The 18,322-nt window shown below is 40.2% G+C and overlaps 2 protein-coding genes across 3 annotated transcripts in view; one reads left to right on the top strand and one right to left on the bottom strand.

Annotated features, from left to right (window-relative positions):
* Positions 1-7,503, top strand: part of ATAD5 (ATPase family AAA domain containing 5) — a 44,092-nt gene extending 36,589 nt beyond the window's left edge. Inside the window, exons 19-23 of one of the 2 annotated variants that reach the window (XM_039252124.1) lie at positions 930-1,110; positions 2,969-3,150; positions 4,698-5,560; positions 5,985-6,140; positions 6,245-7,503. In XM_039252124.1, the coding sequence (XP_039108055.1) occupies positions 930-1,110; positions 2,969-3,150; positions 4,698-5,560; positions 5,985-6,140; positions 6,245-6,323 (1,461 nt within the window). In that variant the 3' untranslated portion in view covers positions 6,324-7,503. Of the gene's footprint in view, positions 1-929; positions 1,111-2,968; positions 3,151-4,697; positions 5,561-5,981; positions 6,141-6,244 lie in introns of both variants that reach the window. The other variant, XM_039252118.1, reaches the window with a different exon arrangement.
* A 1,698-nt stretch (positions 7,504-9,201) lies between these two features.
* Positions 9,202-17,042, bottom strand: TEFM (transcription elongation factor, mitochondrial). The gene is made up of 4 exons (XM_039251691.1): positions 16,997-17,042; positions 15,542-16,005; positions 11,671-11,820; positions 9,202-9,846 (listed from the first exon to the last, which is right to left on the bottom strand). The coding sequence occupies exons 1-4, from the start codon at positions 17,025-17,027 to the stop codon at positions 9,409-9,411; spliced, it is 1,083 nt and encodes a 360-aa protein (XP_039107622.1). The 5' UTR covers positions 17,028-17,042; the 3' UTR covers positions 9,202-9,408.
* Between the last annotated feature and the right edge of the window lie 1,280 nt (positions 17,043-18,322).

Genomic DNA, 18,322 nt, shown 5'->3' with positions numbered 1-18,322 from the left:
AGTTTATTTTTTATATTTATTTGTAATTGATTATAGAGTTTATAGTTATTACTGATGGCCAGGTTTGTTTGATACTAGGGTCTTTGTAATTGAAAGAATTCCTAGTTCGAAAGCAGAAGTCCCAGAATTATGCAGGACTAATGTATGCACATAGAATACAGTGAAAGATTTAATAGAGGAAATCTTTTAATTGTCTTGTTAACTTTAAGGTAGAAATGCTAGTATCTTGTAAAATATGCAAAATGTAAATACAATTTAATTTGTTTTAGCTTTCTAAGTAAAAAGCTTTCCATAAGCACTGGGAAGAGAATAGCATATGTTTTGTTGTTTTACAAAAAAACATTATAGCAATATTGATGACAACACTAAATAAAATGTAAATGTTTACGAGGTCCATTTATTCTTAAGAAATCATGAGTTTTTTGTTTTTTGATTTTTGTTTTCATTTTTTCTCATAACGCTTCTTGTTAACTTACATTTAATGCATTTGTACGTGCATTGATATAATTTTCTAACTCTGGCTTTTAAAGATTATATAAATATTTTCAGTATTGTTATAGTATTCACATTATTTTTTTTCTATGGTATTCACATTTATAATTTTAATGGCTGTGAAATAGTCCATCAAGTTGTACCATTATTTAAGCTTAAGGGAATTTCTCAAGGTTTTATAACATTGCCTCCAGGGTTCGCGTTGGAAAATCTCACATAAAAGTTTGCTTGCTGTTTTAGACTGTGTACAATTAATAAAATAAGTACATGTAAAATGTTTTTAATTTGGAAGTATATTCCTTTATATTTTTCTAGGTCAGTTTAATTTTCAAGAGCTAGGATAGTGTGAATGTATACTTTTAGATATGTATTACTGATGTATTTCTGTTAACTCTGCAAGTCACCATGTTTCTTTCTTCTTTCTGTTTCTTCCTCAGCTAAATGTTGCCAGCTACCTGCAGATGATCTGCTTAGCTGAGAACTTTAGAACTGATGTGAAAGACTTTGTAACGTTGTTAACTGCAAATAGTTGTGATATTAGAAAAAGTATCCTTTACTTACAATTCTGGATTAGAAGTGGAGGTGGATTTTTAGAAGAAAGGCCATTATCCCTTTGTCGTAAGTTGATCTGTTATGAAAAAAACTTCTATAAGGGGACCCTCTGTTAAAATATATGCTATACCAAAATATCTGAAAGATTTAAAAATTTTTAAGCACCCAGAGATCATACTAATCTTGAAAATAAACATACATATGTCAATTTAGTTGATGAAAATTTTATAAGCATTAAATGTGGATAAGTAGCGTAAACTGGCACATAGAACAAATTGTTACTTCTGCATTTATAAATGAATAGAATTATATTATTTAGCAACTGATTTCCTTTTTCTACTTACTAAAAAACATATTGGTGATTTATCCCATATGTATAGATTATTTTTATAGAAGTTCTCTTTTTAGCTTCAATAGTCTTTAATTCTTTTTTCATAAGAACTTTATCATTTCAGAAATGTTTTATTTCTTCTCAGTCTTCAGTCTTTGTTACCCAGTTGAAGTCACAGACATTTATTGAGGACTTTTTCCATGCCAGGTCCTGTGTTCACATGAATAAGACATGGTTCCTTTCCCGAAGAAGTTCATAGTTTGTGGTTTTCATGCTCCATAGTCACAGTTCTGTAGTTACAGCTCCTGCTCTGGGAAATACACAAATATTTAAATAAAGCCAAGGTGAAGTTCTGTAATATTAATCCCCTGTCAAGTCAAGTTTTTTTTTTTTCTTTGATTAGTTCAAAATTTTAATGTATTTTTCTTTTTTAAATTAGCAAATGTATATATTTAATTCAGTGTAAGCTTGTAGCCTTAACTGTTTCTTAGAAGTAAATACTATAAGTAAGACACAGAAAAGTCCTCTTATAAAAAATAAATTAGTAACTGTTGCCTTATGATTGGAAATAAAATGCTATGTCAAGAACTTTCAAAGAAGAAAACTATGTCATTATTTGTTTTCTTGAAGATCTGATATGCATTTTATTTCTGTCCGTCTTAAAAAATGCAGCTATATACTCATTGGAAATTCAAACAGTACAGAAATATGTAAGAGATCTTACACCTTTGTTAAAGTTAGCCACTGTTAGCTTTATCTTTGCATGCACAAATATCTCTACCTTCTTATTTAGCAAAGTTAACCTATACTATATAACCTGTTAAGCAACGTGCTGTTTTTTGCCAGAGAATTTGTTGTTAGTACGTACAATTCTATCCCTCTCTTTTTCACAGCTGCATGCTATTCCATAATAGGGAATGGATGTAACATAATTTTATTAACCGTCACTTACTAGAGGAAATTGAAGTTATCTTCAGTTGTTATTAAAATGTGCAGTGAATATCTGTACACATATCCTTGAGCATATCTGTGAGTACTTCCGTTAGAGAGAATTCTAGAAGTATGGTTGCTAGGCCAAAGGGCAGAGTACATTTACATTCTGATAGGTATTGTCAGGTTGCCCTCCAAAAGATAATTGTACAATTTTATGTTCCCATGAATAGTTTATGATGGCTTTTTTATGTATACCTCTGAGAAAATTAGGTTACCAGTTGTTTTAGTTTTGCCAAATTAAAAGATGAAAAGTGAACGGTATCTTATTTTAATTTGTATTTCCATGATCACTAGTAAAATTGCACATCTTTTTCTGAGTTTATTAGATATTTGTATTTCTTCTGCTACTTGTCTATTCATAGTCCTTGTACTTTATTCTTTTGGATTATTTTGTAAGCCGACCACCACCACCATCTTAACCTCTATACATTAGAAATAATGTTTGAAGTGTACTCTTTATGAATTAAATACATACATGGAGAAAAACAAAATGGGAATATAGGTCCAAAAGATGCCAAAGGATCTTAGATTTTAAATAATTGTTTGCTATAATTTATTAAAATTATAGATAGCTAAGATTTTCTTTTATTAATTTTGTAGGAGGAAATAACAGAAGTGTTCAACTTGTTTGCTCTGAAGGTGGCCCTAATTCCAAAAACAAACCTAAAAGTACTAAAAGGAGTCCTACAAACCTTCCCAAATGCGACACTGGCTGTGTTGAGACCTTATTTGGCCTTAAGAACATTTTTTCTCCATCTGAAGACTTATTTTCATTTCTAAAGGTATTTTCAGTGTCTAGTGTAAGATATTTATATTCCTTTTCATCTTCCTAACACTCACTCCTGTGTTTTAAATTTTAAAGCTAGGGAGGCCTGCGTGGCTCAGTTGGTTGAGTGTCTGACTCTTGATTTCAGCTCAGGGCATGATCCCCCAGGGTCATGGGCATGAGCTGGACCTGCTTTGAGATTCTCCTTTGGGGTGCCTGTGTGCACTCAGTTGGTCAAGCGTCCAACTTCAGCTCAGGTCATGATCCCACAGTTCATGGGATCGACCCTCTGCTGTCAGCATGGAGCCCGTTTTGAATCCTCTCTGCCCCTCCTCTGCTTGCGCGCTCTCTTCCAAAAAATAAATAAACATTAAAACAAACAAAAGATTTAAAAAAAAAAAAAAGGAGAGGGCACCAAGGTGACTCATTCGGTTGAGCCTGAGTTTGGCTCAGGTCATGATCTCATGGTTCATGAGTTCAGGTTCCACACTGAACTCACTGCTGTCAGCCTGTCAATGCAGAGCCCGCTTCAGATCCTCGGTCTCCCTCTTTCAGTCCCTCCCCCACTTGCGCTCTCTCAAAAATAGATATTAAAAAGAATAAATTAAAAAAATTAAAAGATTCTCTTTCCCTCTGTTCCTCTCCCTCACTCTCTCTCTAAAAATACATAAATATTTTTAAAACATAAATAAATCTTAAGGTTAACTTAAATTTGCCTATAATTTTCCTAGATTCCTGATGGTAACACACTATACTACTCTGACAAATGGTTCATGGATAATATTCTGAATGCATATTGTAGGCTAGACTAGAATTTAGAAAGATTTCAGATTAAAAAGAAACATTTTTAGGGGCGCCTGGGTGGCTTAGTCGGTTAAGCGTCCGACTTTCGCTTTGGTCATGATCTCGCGGTTCGTGGGTTCGAGCCCCGCGTCGGGCTCTGTGCTGACTGCCAGCTCAGAGCCTGGAGCCTGTTTCAGAGTCTGTGACTCCCTCTCTCTCTGACCCTCCCCTGCTCACGCTGTCTCTCTCTTTCCTAGAAATAAAAATTTTTAAAAAAAAAAACATTTTTAAAAAATTTTAAAAAAAGACAATTTTAGAAAAGTATTTAAACAAATGAGCTAACTATTGAATTGGGATATAAACTATTAAAAATTTAATTCTTCAAGGTTTAATAGTTTAAAGGTTTATTTTTTAATCTCAGAACAATTTTATTATTTATTTATTTTTAATGTTTATTTTTGAGAGAGAGAACGAGCTGGGGAGGGGCAGAGAGAGAGAGAGGGAGACAGAGGATCCAAAGTGGGCTCTACACTGAGAGCTGAGAGCAGAGATCCCGATGCGGGGGTCAAACTCACAAACCAGTGAGATTGTGTCGTAGGCTGAAGTCAGACGTTTACCTGACTGAGGCACCCAGGTGCCCCCAGAACTATTTGACAGATTAAGGGAGTATAGGTTAATAAAATTATGAGAGTAGCAACTCATTACTCTTAAGATAGTCACATGGGTAGAAAAATGTTCAGACTATGTTCTAACACTTCTTCATTCAAAAATTTTTTTCAGCACAAAATCAGAACAAAGGAAGAATGGTATCAGTTCATCCAGCTTCTTACAGAATTCCGAACACAGAATGTAGATTTCTTATACAGTAATCTTGAGTTCATTCTGCCATTACCTGTTAACATCATTCCGGAAACAGAAAACTCTTGCGGTTCATCAGGAAGTGTGGACACCAGCGCAGTCACAAAAAATATAAGGTGTCTTGCTAGGAAACATTCGGAAGGAGGGAAGCCATTGAAAAAGCCACAAAAGAAGAAGCAAAAGAAAAAGATGGTAATTCTGGATGATAGTGACTTATTTGATACCGAAGTGGACTTTTCTAATGAATTCCTTAGCCTTTCCCCTGCATCTTCTTCCTCAAATTCAGAAGAAAGCAAAGCCAGAGACAAAGAAAGCAATCCAGAGACAAAGAAACTGAACAAATGTTTAGACTCTAACGTTGAGTCTGTTCCTTGTCCTCCTAAAACACCAGCAGAAAAAAAATGTGCTGCCCTCGTTTCTCATTGTCTAAATTCTCTCACTGAGTTCATGGATAACATGTCCTTCTTAGATGCTCTTTTAAATGATGCAAGAGAACAAAAGGAATTTGGTAAAAACGACTTCAGCTGGACAAATGTTAAAAGTGGACTTTGTGATGAGTTTAGTCTCGAGACTAGCAATGGATGGACTTCTCTGAGCTCGGGAGAGTTACAGGCAGCCGTAGAAGCTCTCAGCTTTACTAAATGTTCATCTACTATTTCAAAAGCATTGGAAACCCCCTTGAATTCTTGCAAGAAATCCGGAATAGATCCAACAAAGGAGCTTACTTTCTATGTTTCACAAAAACGCAGCAACGTCTACTTCAGTCAGTCAGCAGCTGATTTAGAGTAAGTCTGCCTTCCTTTTACTTTTTAGTTTTCACTAATAAATGATTAAGGGGAAATAATTCGTTTCTTTTTACTAATTTTGAAGTGCTGGGCTTTACTGGTCATGGTACACCCTTAGTAATGTAGCTTCTCATAAGACAGGGAGACCAGCCTGATTGCTGGGAAGAAAAATGAGAGATTAGGAGACAGGGAGTGGGGTTTTGATTTGCTGTGACGGGTAGCAGGTAGCCTTTAAAGGTTTTTTCCCCATGTGAGTGATTGATGTGTTGAAAATGATAGAGGAAGTTAACCTGGAATCTAGTTAATCTAGCCTAGACCTGAAGCAAGGAGAAGTGGAGACCAGAAGCCGCTTGTGTTTGAGGTTGTTGCGTTTTTATTAGCCCTTAAAAGTAAAAAGTAATGCATTCCTTTTCTTTTACAGCAGTGCCCGGAGGAGGATAGCAGTCATTAAAAGTGTATTTTCTAGCCGATCCCTTCTGAACCTGGGTAATAGACAAGCTAGTATAACTGAGTACTTGCCAACTCTTCGAAACATTTGTAAGGCTGAGAAGCTCAAAGAACAAGGGAAAAGTAAAAGAAGGTAAAGAAAGGCTCTATAAAAATAACACCGTAGACAGCTATTTCAAGATTAAAGAATGTTCTCATCTGATGGTTAAATCAAACTTTTCCTTGTAATTTTGACAGGTTCCTGCACTATCTTGAAGGGATTCATCTTAACATTTCAAAAGAGACTGTGAACACTTTGGCAGCTGGCTTCCCTTAATGTTCACATTACCAAGGCCTTGTACAGATTATTATGTACTCCTCAAGATACATTTTTATATGGATTCGTGGAAGAATTTATTTCTTACTGTACATTTAAAACAGGCTCTTTGTATATTTTTTATTAGTGTGCAGATATTTAAAGTGAAAAAATTTGAGTTCCAAATTGTATTTATGATTATGGTGGTATTTTTTCTGAAGTTTTTTGTATTATCTGACTTAGCTTTGTTGTAGTATTTTTGCATGTGAGTGAACTGTTTCTAGAAGAGACAGTTCACTAGGATATTACTAAAGATGTATCAGTGTTAAATTAATCCATAATTTTTCTCTTTCCTGATAGCTTTAATCCACCTGTCTCCAACCCAGCCCTTAGTAGTCAATCAAGTTGTATATATGAATCATCTAGGTGGTGATCTTTAAAAAATAAGTTTATGCAATACAAAATTACAGAACACACAGAAAACTTCCTAGGGAAGAAATTATGCTTCGGTTTTCAAAAAGTAATATCTTCCTGATAAATTTATTTTTAGTGTATTCCTCCGGCATATTTTACCGTTGGATCAGCATGTTGACAAACTGAAAACAAGATTATGAATTGTCGTTTTCATAAATCTTTTTTAGCAACCATACACGTGATATCTTGTATATTTTGCCAACTCAAATAATTTGCCTTGTACATTTTTCTTGTATTTTTATATCAGTGATGTTTTATTTCATAAAGATATTAATGTTAATATATCTATTTTGGACAAACTGCTACCCATCAAAATTGTAACAAAGGAGGAGTCTACTATATATAGGCTTTCTAGATCATAGCCATCTCCATTGAAGGTGATGCTTTTGGAGAAAGTGTATCTTTTTAATTACAAAATTGTGAAATCCCACATTTCACTTAAAATCTTTTTTGCGATCATATAATCAGGTATATCTGAAAATAGTTTCCTATTCCACGTGTTTATATTATGTTAGCCTAGAATTCAGTTACATTATCTGGTGAATTATGTTTTCAGCCAAAAAGGTAAGGATCCTAATTTTGTACGGATGGAAAATATTGATGTATACCTGTTTACAAATGTGTATGAAGATATGTTTTACCTCGTTTGTTCAGTTTACTTTTTGTTATTGATAGTATATGGATTTAATTAAAGGCTAAAGCTAAGAGGCTTTATGCAATGTTTAAATAGGTGTTCCAGGTGCAATCCTCTGGGTAAATATGGGTATTTTATAGGTTTGGATATAAGCTCTTAACAGGTTTTGTGCTTGTACGAGAGAGAATAGATCTGAAGTTTTTGGGTTTTTAAGTATATGGATTTCTTTCTACTGTGTACTAGTGTTCATTCACTATTTGTAGAGCACTTACCTATTACTTTGGTCTTTTATGATTAGAAAATTCTGGTAATCCTCAATAATTGAGAACCAAAGTAAAAGAATTATAGAATTGTATTTAATAAGGTCAAAAATTAAGAAACAGTGGGGGACATTTTCCTCCCTAATGGTATACATTTAAGATTTTTTTTTAGGTTTAGCATGATTTGGGGAAAAAATTAGGAATTCTTAAAGGTGATAAAGTCCTGTAAGATTTAGATTCACTTTTGAGATAATGTAACCAACTTCTGATGGCTTTTCAGTACTTAGCATCTTACCCTATAAAGTCCTAAAATGAACACATTTTCACTTAAAGCGGTTTCCAGGAATAGAAGGGAGGTAGAATGCCATACATCTGGCATGAACAACCAGATGGCTGGTGAAGCTATTTATTCAAGTATAGAACAATGGCAAAGGGGGGGCGGGGATTTGAAGGAAAGAAGATTTCAGACATGTGTTGTTTGGGATATCTACAACATATCCAAGGTGGAGAGGTTCTTATACAACCATATAGGTAAATGTAGAGATTTACAAGAGTATGCTAATAGGTGTAGAGTGCATCCCAGATTCCCCATATTTTATATATTTCTGATTATGAGTTTTTTCCCCATCAAGTATATTTCACTTTTTAAAGGAAAGATATATTGCTTTGACATCAGAGATTTGGGTTCAGGATTGGTGAGATATGAGGGCCTGAACTAAGACAAATAAAATATAATGGGAGATGTGGGGGGGTGCTACTTTTTAAAAATGTTTGAGAGAGCGCGTGCACATACACAAGTTGGGGAGGGGCAGAGAGAGAATCCTAAGCAGGCTCCATTCCAAGTGTGGGGCTCGATCTCACCACCAGGAGATCATGACCTTGGTTGAAATCAAGTCAGACACTTAACTGACTGAGCCACCCAGGTCCCAGTGCTACTTTTCTCAAAAGATGGTCTGTCCCAGTAAACTACTTCAAAGTGAAAAAAAAAAAATGAACCTATGAGACAAAGCCTCTTTGTTCCAGGTTTCATAGACCCTGTTGATGAAAATCACCTTTGGAAGCAGTACATCGAACCACATGCTACTTCCAGAAGAAGAGGACTTACGGGGCGCCTGGGTGGCTGTCAATTGGGCGTCCAACTTCGGCTCAGGTCATGATCTCAGGTTCGTGGGTTCGAGCCCCACGTCGGGCTCTGTGCTGACAGCCAGCTCAGCCTGGAGCCTGTTTCAGATTCTGTGTCTCCCTCTCTCTCTGACTCTCCCCTGCTCACGCTGTCTCTCTCCCTCTCAGAAATAAAACATTAAAAAAAAGTTTTTTAAAGAAGAGGACTTAAAAGTTGTGTTCTCTGTTATAATCAGTGTTATTTCCATGATGAGCACTGCCCAGAAAAATCATGACACCCTATTTTAACAATATAACAATGCAAATCCTTTAGGATGGAATTTGCTTTTCAGAGGAGATAACTTTGTTTCTTGTTTTGGCTGTTAAGGGGTCATCTTCTCGTTTAACACTAAAACCCGAAAGGCACACATTCTCCTCTAAGATCTTTATTGGTCTGGCCTAGGCTTATTATTGTGTGACCAATTCAACAGCTGAAAGCCTGGCTTTAAATATCTGAATACAAACATGTTTTCTTCTCCATAAACATTGTTAAAAACAGTTGGTTTTACAGCTTTAGAGGTAATAAATACAATTTAATATACATAACATTAGAGCTCATGACGGTAACCTCAGAATTTTAAGGTTCGGTGTCAAAAACTGCTAATTCGTAGAAGGCAATAGCTTGTAATAATGAATCATAGAACTCTTCTGATCTCTGTTGTTCAGTAGATGAAAACATCTGTCTGTAGCGGACGATCTTCTCTGATGGGAAGACGACCCGAGGCCCCTCCTTCAGCACGGACTCTGAGAGGAGTTGTTTCACTAGCTCTTTTCCACTAGTCCGTGTGTCACCAATCATCAGTTCCAAGTGCTTCCCCACTCCATTTCGATTCATGCTCAGTACCCGGTGCTGGCCGTCCTGGGCAAAAGTACTATTTAATAAGGCGTACAGCATGGCTTCCATGATATGAAAATGTAACACCAAGGGAAACCGAGAGGAGTTCTGAATTGAAAGTCCTATTTTTTCCAGAACATAGAAGTCAGCATTAGGCATCTTTGAAATGACTGAAGAGATCTTAAAAAAGGAAAGAAAAAAAAAAAAAGATAATTAGTGACAAGAAATAATTAAGTTTTGTTTTGTTTAGGTCCCCTCTCCCATTTGTGTGTTTGTTTTTGTTTTTAATAGGACTTACATTAAACTCCTGCTAACAGTTCTGAAGTAACTGAAAAGGCATTTAATAGAGGCATCAGGACAACCAAGTTCTGGTCATCTTTCTATTAGGAAGAAGTGGAGCTAAGACAGACCATTTCATCCTCCCAAGTACTAGTTTCTTCATCTGTAAAATGGGCTTCATAATTCTTGTTTTAAATGTTTATTTTTGAGAGAGAGTACGTGAGTAAGCAAGTGAGCTCAGGGGAGGGGCAGAGAGAGGGAGACTCTCAGAGGATCTGAGGCAGGCTTTCTGCTGTCATTACAGAGCCTGATGCTGGGCCTGGAACTCACTAACCACGAGGTCATGATCCAAGTCAAAGTCGGATGCCCAACCGAGCCACCCAGGCACTTCATAATTTCTAAAATCTGTGTTAGACAACATAACAGGCTCCTGGGTGGCTCAGTTGGTTGAGTGTCCAACTCTCGATTTTGGATTAGGTCATGATCCCATGGCCATGGGTTTAAGCCCTGTGTCAGGCTCTATGCTGTGCATAGAGTCTGCCTGGCATTCTCTCTTTCACTCCTGCCTTTCCCACTTGCTCTCAAATGAAAAATCTTTTTTTGTTTTTTTTTTATTTTAAAAAAGATTAGAACTTTTTATTAACCTTTTATTTAAAAAAATTTTTTTTAATGTTTTATTTATTTCTGAGAGGAATAGACAGCGTGAGCAGGGGAGGGTCAGAGAGAGAGGGAGACACAGAATCCAACAGGCTCCAGGCTCTGAGCTGTCAGCACAGAGCCTGAGGCGGGGCCCAAACCCATAAACCACGAGATCATGACCTGAGCCGAAGTTGGAAGCTTAGCCCACTGAGCCATCCAGGCGCCCGAACTTTTTTTAACCTTTTAAAAATGTCTAGGCATGGGGTCTCTGGGTGGCTGAGTGGGTTATGGATCTGACTTCTCAGTTTGTGAGCTCAAGTCCCGCACTGGGCTCTCTACCTTCAGCTCAGAGCCTGTTTCACATCCTCTATATCCCTCTCGAAAATAAATAAGCATTTTAAAAAATAAATAAAATAAGGGGTGCCTGAGTGGCTCAGTCGGTTAAGTATCTGCCTTCGGCTCAAGTCATGATCCCGCGGTTCATGAGGTCAAGCCCTGCTTTGAGCTCTGTGCTGACAGTTCAGAGCCCAGAGCCTGCTTCGGATTCTGTGTCTCCGGCTCTCTACTCCTCCCCAACTCCGCGGTCTCTCAAAAATAAACATTAAAAAAAAAAGTCTTTAAATAAATAAAATAAAAACATCTAGGGTAGAACAGAGGGTTAGAATAACTAGCCTATAATCAATCATCTGCAAGTGATTAATTCTATCAGATGCTTGATTATACCAGTTTTCATATGTGTAATCAAATGGTAATTATTCCCCATCTCACAAGGTTTTGAAGACAAATGAGGCAATTAGTGATAGCATTTTTGAGAAACAAGCTTTATATAGTGATAAAACTCTTAACGTTTAGGAAATCATATTTTAACACTAATCTTTCTCAGGATCTGCCTTTGATACATGAATGTATTTCATGAACTAAATGAAGAGTCAACTTTTAAAAATCATAGGTGACAAAAACATGGGTGAATAATAAGCACCTGGGAGAGCCAATCCTTAGTCCTGTGTTACATTCCTTTTAGGACTAGAGGATTAAACCGCACAAGGAGTTCTAGAAGGTGGGAATTCGGAGGTGCAGCTGCTTTACCTCTTGTAAATAGACAGATGATAAGTATGTTCCTTTCATCAGCTGGCAACACTCACTTTGCTGCCAGTCCAGCACTGCCAATTTACGATCCATGTGCGCCCAGGCAATTCTTCTAGTTCCAAAAACGATGGATACGATACTGTTAACTGCCTAAAACAAAAGGGCTGGTTTAATTACAAGTATAAACGTTTTAACAGATACAAAATTGAAGCTGTAAACTCAGAATGCCAGATTCGTTTCTGTAACAGAAATGTCTTTACAGTTTATGAACTGAGAATTGTTAGAGAGATGCAGGAGTGATACTAAGAGACCGCCAGTAGCAGTCAGTTTATAAACAAAGAACCTTTACTTATTCTCAGCACCTTGTCCGAGGTCGGCATTCAAATATTCACCTGCTGCTACGGACGGCACGCGCTAGGTCCTGGGAAACAAGGAACACACCCGTCCGTTGTAAGAAATGCCAGCACATGACAGTTACACTGTAGGGAGGAGACCTGGTCCGGGAAGACTGACTGGAGGACCAGGACAATGCGTAAATGCTAAGTGGGCCGTTATTTCACCCCATGTCCACACAGATAGGCTGCGGTACAAGAGCAAGTGGGGAAAGTGCAGGGGGATGGGCAGATTTCTGCAGAAGTATCTTGCTTTATCCTGAGAGCTCCAGGAAGCCACCAAAGCATGTAACCTTCAGGTACCAGATGAGACATTTCAGCACCATCACAGACTGCTGTGTGGAAGATGGACTATAGAAGGCTAGACTAGAGGTGGTATTGGTTAGGTGCCTGTTCTATGACAAAGCGTGACAAATCGGGGGCGCCTGGGTGGCTCAGCTGGTTAAGCGTCTGACTCCTGATTTTGGCTCAGATCATGATCTTGCGGTTGGTAAGATCAAGCCCTGTGTTGGGCTCTGTGCTGACAGTGCAGAACCTGCTTAGGATTCTCTCTGCCACTCTCCCCCTCCTCTGCTTGTGCACCTGCTCTCTCGAGGGCTCTCTTTCTCTCTCTCAAAAGTAAACTTAAAAAAAAAAAAAAATTAAAGACCGTGACAGTGAGGACAAGAAATAGATTAGAGATAATGGGGGTATAATTGCCATGCAGGATGGAGGAGCTTAGGATAAACTTGAATGGCACCTGTTAAAGATGATGACAGGAAGCATATCAACCTGGGAAGGCAAGGGGGCGGTGATTTGTATTTTAATGTACTGCATTCAGGTTGCCTGCAGGGCTTCTAAGGGGAAATGTGCAACAGACAATTGGGTGTGTGGATTTAACTCTGCGTGGAGTCTTGGCAGGAGATGTAGCACAATGGCGTCACTTATGGATAAGTAATGTGCTCCACACATTCAAAGGCAGAAAAGCAGGAACATTTTCTAATTCATCTCCCTTTCACTACTAAGGAATGGATACGTACACATGAAGGGCAGAAGAGTCTGGATGACTCTACAAAATACAGGCCTTCCTTTGGTTCTTTTCTTTACCTCAGTGTTGTCGAGATTTACCGTACAGAAGAATTACTGCACCGGGTCACACACAGCACTTCACAGGCAAGATTTTTTTCAAGGACGGCTCCATGCCTTTTGTCATACAAAATAACTTTAGAACTGTTCCCTCTAAATAAGACTGCAACTCCACTGTAATGAGTGAATATACAGTATTTGTAGCAAACACTTTGAAGGAAATCCAACCCCTGAAATATTTGGTTTCAAATACATTCCAGATCAACTGTAAGATTCTATCAGAAGTCTATGGATGGACTTCACGAAACTTACAAACCCTCTGAAAGTATATGCAACATTCTATGTAGATGTGCTTTTTTTGTTTTTCTGAAAAAGAAGGTCCATAGCTTTCATCAGGTTTCCAGAAGGTATCCAAAATCCTCCCAAAACTGAGAACTACTGGTCCAGAAAAAAGTGTGCTTACTACTGGCATAAGATGAGAGAATATTTTATCACATATTGTCACACAGGACCTAAGTCCCTCCTCCAAGGTTTAATGTCTGATATGCCAAGTAATTCTAATATTTGTCTTAAGGTGCTTGGGTGGCTCCGTCCATTAAGGGGCAACTTCAGCTCAGGTCATGATCTTGCAGTTCATGAGTTTGAGCCCCATGTTGGGCTCTGTGCTGAGAGCCTGGAGCCTGCTTCCAATTCTGTGTCTTCCTCTCCTCTGCCCCCTCTACCGCTCGCACTCTGTCTCTCTCTCTCTCTCTCAAAAATAAACAAACATTAAAAGAAAAAAAAAGACAACATTGAAAAGGATTTGCTTTTAGGATGCTTTTTAAAAGGGGGAAGGGAGAGAAAGAAGATTACATTAAATCCTGCTGGAAAGACCAGTATAATGTTCTAAAGTTACTCCCTGGAAAGAGGATCTCTTTTGCACTGCGGGTGGGAATGCAAACTGGTGCAGCCACTCTAGAAAACAGTATGGAGGTTCCGCAAAAAATTAAAATAGAACTACCCCACAACCCAGCAATTGCACTACTAGGTATTTATCCAAGGGATATAGGTGTGCTGTTCCGAAGGGGGACATGCACCCCAATGTATATAGCAGTGCTATCGACAATAGGCAAAGTATGGAAAGAGCCCAAATGTCCATGGATGGATGGATGGATGGATAAAGATGTGGTATACATATGGGGCGCCTGGGTGGCTCAGTCGGTTGAGTGTCTGACTTCAGCTCAGGTCATGATCTCACAGTCCATGGGTTCGAGCCCCGCATTGGGCTCTGTGCTGACAGCTCAGAGCCTGGAGCCTGTTTCGAATTCTGTGTCTTCCTCTCTGCCCCTCCCCACTCGTGCTGTGTTTCTCTGTCTCAATAATAATAAACGTTAAAAAAAATTTTTCTTTAAAGCTGTGGTATATATAATGGAGTATTACTCGGCAATCAAAAAGAATGACATCTTGCCATCTGCAACTACGTGTGTGGAACTACAGGGTATCATTCTAAGTGAAATTAGTCAGAGAAAGACAAATACCATATGACTTCACTCATATGATGAGCTTAAGATACAAAACAGATGAACGTAAGGGAAAGGAAGCAAAAATAAAATAAAAACAAGAAGGGGTACAAAAACTTAAAAGAGACTCTTAAATATGGAGAACAGAGGGTTGCTGGAGGGGCTGTGGGAGGGGGGATGGGCTACATGGGTAATGGACAAGAAATCTACTCCTGAAATTATTGTTGCACTACGTTCTAACTAAGATGTAAATTAAAAAGTAAAAAAAATATATATAAATAAAAAATAAAGTCACTCCCAGACCATAACCATCTTTGCATCTTAACTTCTCGTTACGCTCAATAGAACCCTCAGGTGCAGCCAGCCTCAACATTCCTCTTAAATAAACCTTGCACGGGGCACCTGGGTGGCTCAGTCGGTTAAGCATCCGACTTCGGCTCAGGTTCCGAACTTGCGTTTTGTGAGTTCGAGCACTGCATCAGGCTCTGTGCTGACAGCTTGGAGCCCGGAGCCTGCTTCGTATTCTGTGTCTCCCTCTCGCTCTCTGCCCCTCCCCCACTCACACTCCTCTCTCAAAAATAAATACAGATTTCTTAAAAATTAAAAAACAAACAAACCTTGCACAGACCTATCCTTCTACAACCGTTCTTTCTTCTAGAATGCCCGCCTCCTCCATCTAGCCTAACTGTCCCTCTCCAAGATCCAGGTTGAGTTCTACCAGCAAACTCGGCCCGACGGTCACAGCCCCAGTTCCCTGTCGTCTCCACTGCCAATTTACTATCTGTACATCTCATTCTTCGGGACTGGTAACACCCCAACTAAACTACAGGCTGTCTTGGTGCCCAGAAGAGTGCTTTGCAAAGTAGGTTCTCAAATAGGTAGGCCCTATAATGGACATTAAGAAAAATGTTATACCTTCAGTCTCTCTCTCTTTATCTCTGGTTTGATGAGCTTTCTCAAGTGCCGGGTGTCTTGGAACTTTCTTTTTTCCGCTCTCGTCTCTGGACAAAGAATGGAGTGACAAACTTGAATGATAGTTTTATACTGAAACAAGGGCACATTCATTAAACTCTCCAGATTCTGAAATGGCCCAAACTTCTCTCTGTGTTCTATAATATTGGTGGACTTTCTCCCACGAAGCATTCTGAAAGCTTCAAGTTCTTTATTAGATGCTGTATTCAACACCTGCAGGATGGAAGCCTGCTGCTCCGAGGAGAAGAGCTTGTCAAGTGCATTTCCAGATTCCTTTGTATTTTCATCACAAAGAGCAACACTGGGAATAATCTTATTCAGTGCGGTGGATTTTTTCCGACAGCATGAATTAGGGAGAGCCTGGACCAAGAATGGCCCTAATGGAACTGGAAAACATCGCCACTTTCCTGAAAGGAAAAATTAGCAAAATGTAAGCTGGAACGTCCTACTTCTTTTTAGTATTAGTCGCGGCTTCACCAGAGTCTTTGCAAAGGGACAGAGACTTTCCCATAATGTTAGTAGTGGTGTACCAAATTCACAAGAGAAGTCTTCTGATTTTTGTGGGTCTACAAGTTTATGTCCTTCAAGAAGCGTGCGTTTAAAACAATGACTTCAGGGGCACCTGACGGCTCAGTCGGTTAAGAGTCTGACTTCCACTCAGGTCAGCATCTCACCGTTCATAAGTTAGAGCCCCACATTGGGCTCTTGCTGTCAGCTCGGAGCTCCCACCCCTGCCTTGGATCCTCTGTCTCCCTTTCTCTGCCCCTCCCCCATCGCGATCTCTCGAAAATAAACATTAAAGTTTTTTGATAAAAATAATAATGTTTCAATAAATAACAAGGACTTCAACTGCTTAACGTTCTTGACATTTTTAACTTTGGAGGGATCCTTTCGTAACGAATAAATCTCGTTGAGAATATTTTCACATCCGTTTTCACTAGTTTCTTTCTCAGCCGGGGGAAACAAACATAAAATGTTATACGTGTCTAAGAAATGTTTCAGCTGAGGGTTAGCTTGAAGGGCGGTTTTTGTTTCTCGGGTACACTTTTCGAGATTTCTACTGTAATTATGTTTCTGCATAGTGGAAGAGCAAAAAACATATAAGAAACAAGTCTGTAAAACCAATGGGAAGTCACCCTGACCCTGCAACCCCGGGGGAAAAAATACAGCCAGAGGCCCGCAAACGGCTGTTAGACTCTGAACCGCGCGCCCGCCACCCAGGGCGGGAAGGAGGCCCTCGCGAACCCCTCCCCCGGGGAGCACGGTCGCTCCGAGCCGCCCCGCAGCTCAGCTAGGACTCCAAGACCGAGAGCTGCACAGGGGACCCGAGGGAGGAAATACGCCAGGACAGCGGCTACGGACAGACGGGAAATTAACCTAGTATTCCGGGCACTCTACCTCCCGCCACGAGGAGACTACGCACGCTCATTCTCCCAAGCAAAGCGCCAAGTACCCACAGGCCAACCTTCCTCCGCCGACTTCCGGTCCCTAGGTGCTCCGCCCAAAGGTGTCCGGCCTCTCGGCGGAAAAGGTTCCGGTCTGCGTTGCGTTCCGGCGCCGTTGGGCGGTACGTGCGCCCTGGGGAGCGGGTGAGTTGCTGGTGCGCTGCACCCCGGCCGAGGCAGTGTTCTCGGATCCCCAGCCCGTGGGCAGCCCGCAGATTCCTGACACCGCTGGCCTCTGACAGCCGCTGAGCCGAGTCTCCGGGAAGCAAATGCCTAGGCCGGTTCTGGTTTGTGGTTGGCAAGGTCCCTCCTTCAGGGAGGCTCCCTGGGTTTATTCCGGGTACATGAACTGATAAGGAGCTGTGGGGGCCTTGCCTGGGGCCCAACGAGCTGGATCTGGTGGGGAGCGTAGACAGGCACACAAGTAGCCCTGTTTCTAGGCAGTAAGGGACGACTGGGAGAAGGGGGGGGTTCGAGGAAGGGCGAGGTAGGAAGAGGTTCCATTTCCTCTAGAAGAGCAGCGTTCCATTTCTCACGGTTGGGGGGGAGATGAAGCTGGCACAAAATTTGGGCCTTGAATGCAGAATGGAGCAGTTAAATAGCTCCATTAGGTAGCGCAAAGCTACTGAGGCTTTGCAGGGTCAGACCAGAGATGCGTTTCTAGAAAATTCACCATGTATTAAAGTGCCAGACTGGGGGCGCCTGGGTGGCTCAGTCGGTTAGGCGTCAGGCTTCGGCTCAGGTCATGATCCCACAGTCTGTGGGTTCGAGCCCCGCTTCGGGCTCTGTGCTGCTAGCTCAGAGCCTGGAGCCTATTTCAGATTCTGTGTCTGCCTCTCTCTCTGACTCTCCCCGGCTCGCTCTCTGTCTGTCTCTCAAAATAATGACACACACACACTATTTTTTAAAAAGTGCCAGACTGGGGGGCGCCTGGGTGGCTTAGTCGGTTAAGCGTCCGACTTTCGCTTAGGTCATGATCTCGCGGTTCGTGGGTTCGAGCCCCGCGTCGGGCTCTGTGCTGACTGCCAGCTCAGAGCCTGCAGCCTGTTTCAGTCTGTGTCTCCCTCTCTCTCTGACCCTCCCCCGCTCACGCTGTCTCTCTCTCTCTCTCTCTCTCTACTAGAAATAAATAAAAATATTAAAAAAAAAAAAAAGTGCCAGACTGGGTTGGAGGTGGAAGAGGCTGGGAGTCTGGAAACGAGTGTCTCTTCCCAAGGGACAGGCAGCCATAAGGAACTGAACCTGGAAGATGTAAGGAGGATGGAAAGGAAAGGATTCT

Source organism: Hyaena hyaena, unplaced genomic scaffold, assembly GCF_003009895.1.
Source record: "Hyaena hyaena isolate Hyena2069 unplaced genomic scaffold, ASM300989v1 scaffold_10, whole genome shotgun sequence".
Taxonomy (NCBI): Eukaryota; Metazoa; Chordata; class Mammalia; order Carnivora; family Hyaenidae; genus Hyaena; species Hyaena hyaena.
The sequence above is the reverse complement of the archived record's forward strand: the minus strand, read 5'-3'. Positions and strand labels throughout refer to the sequence as shown.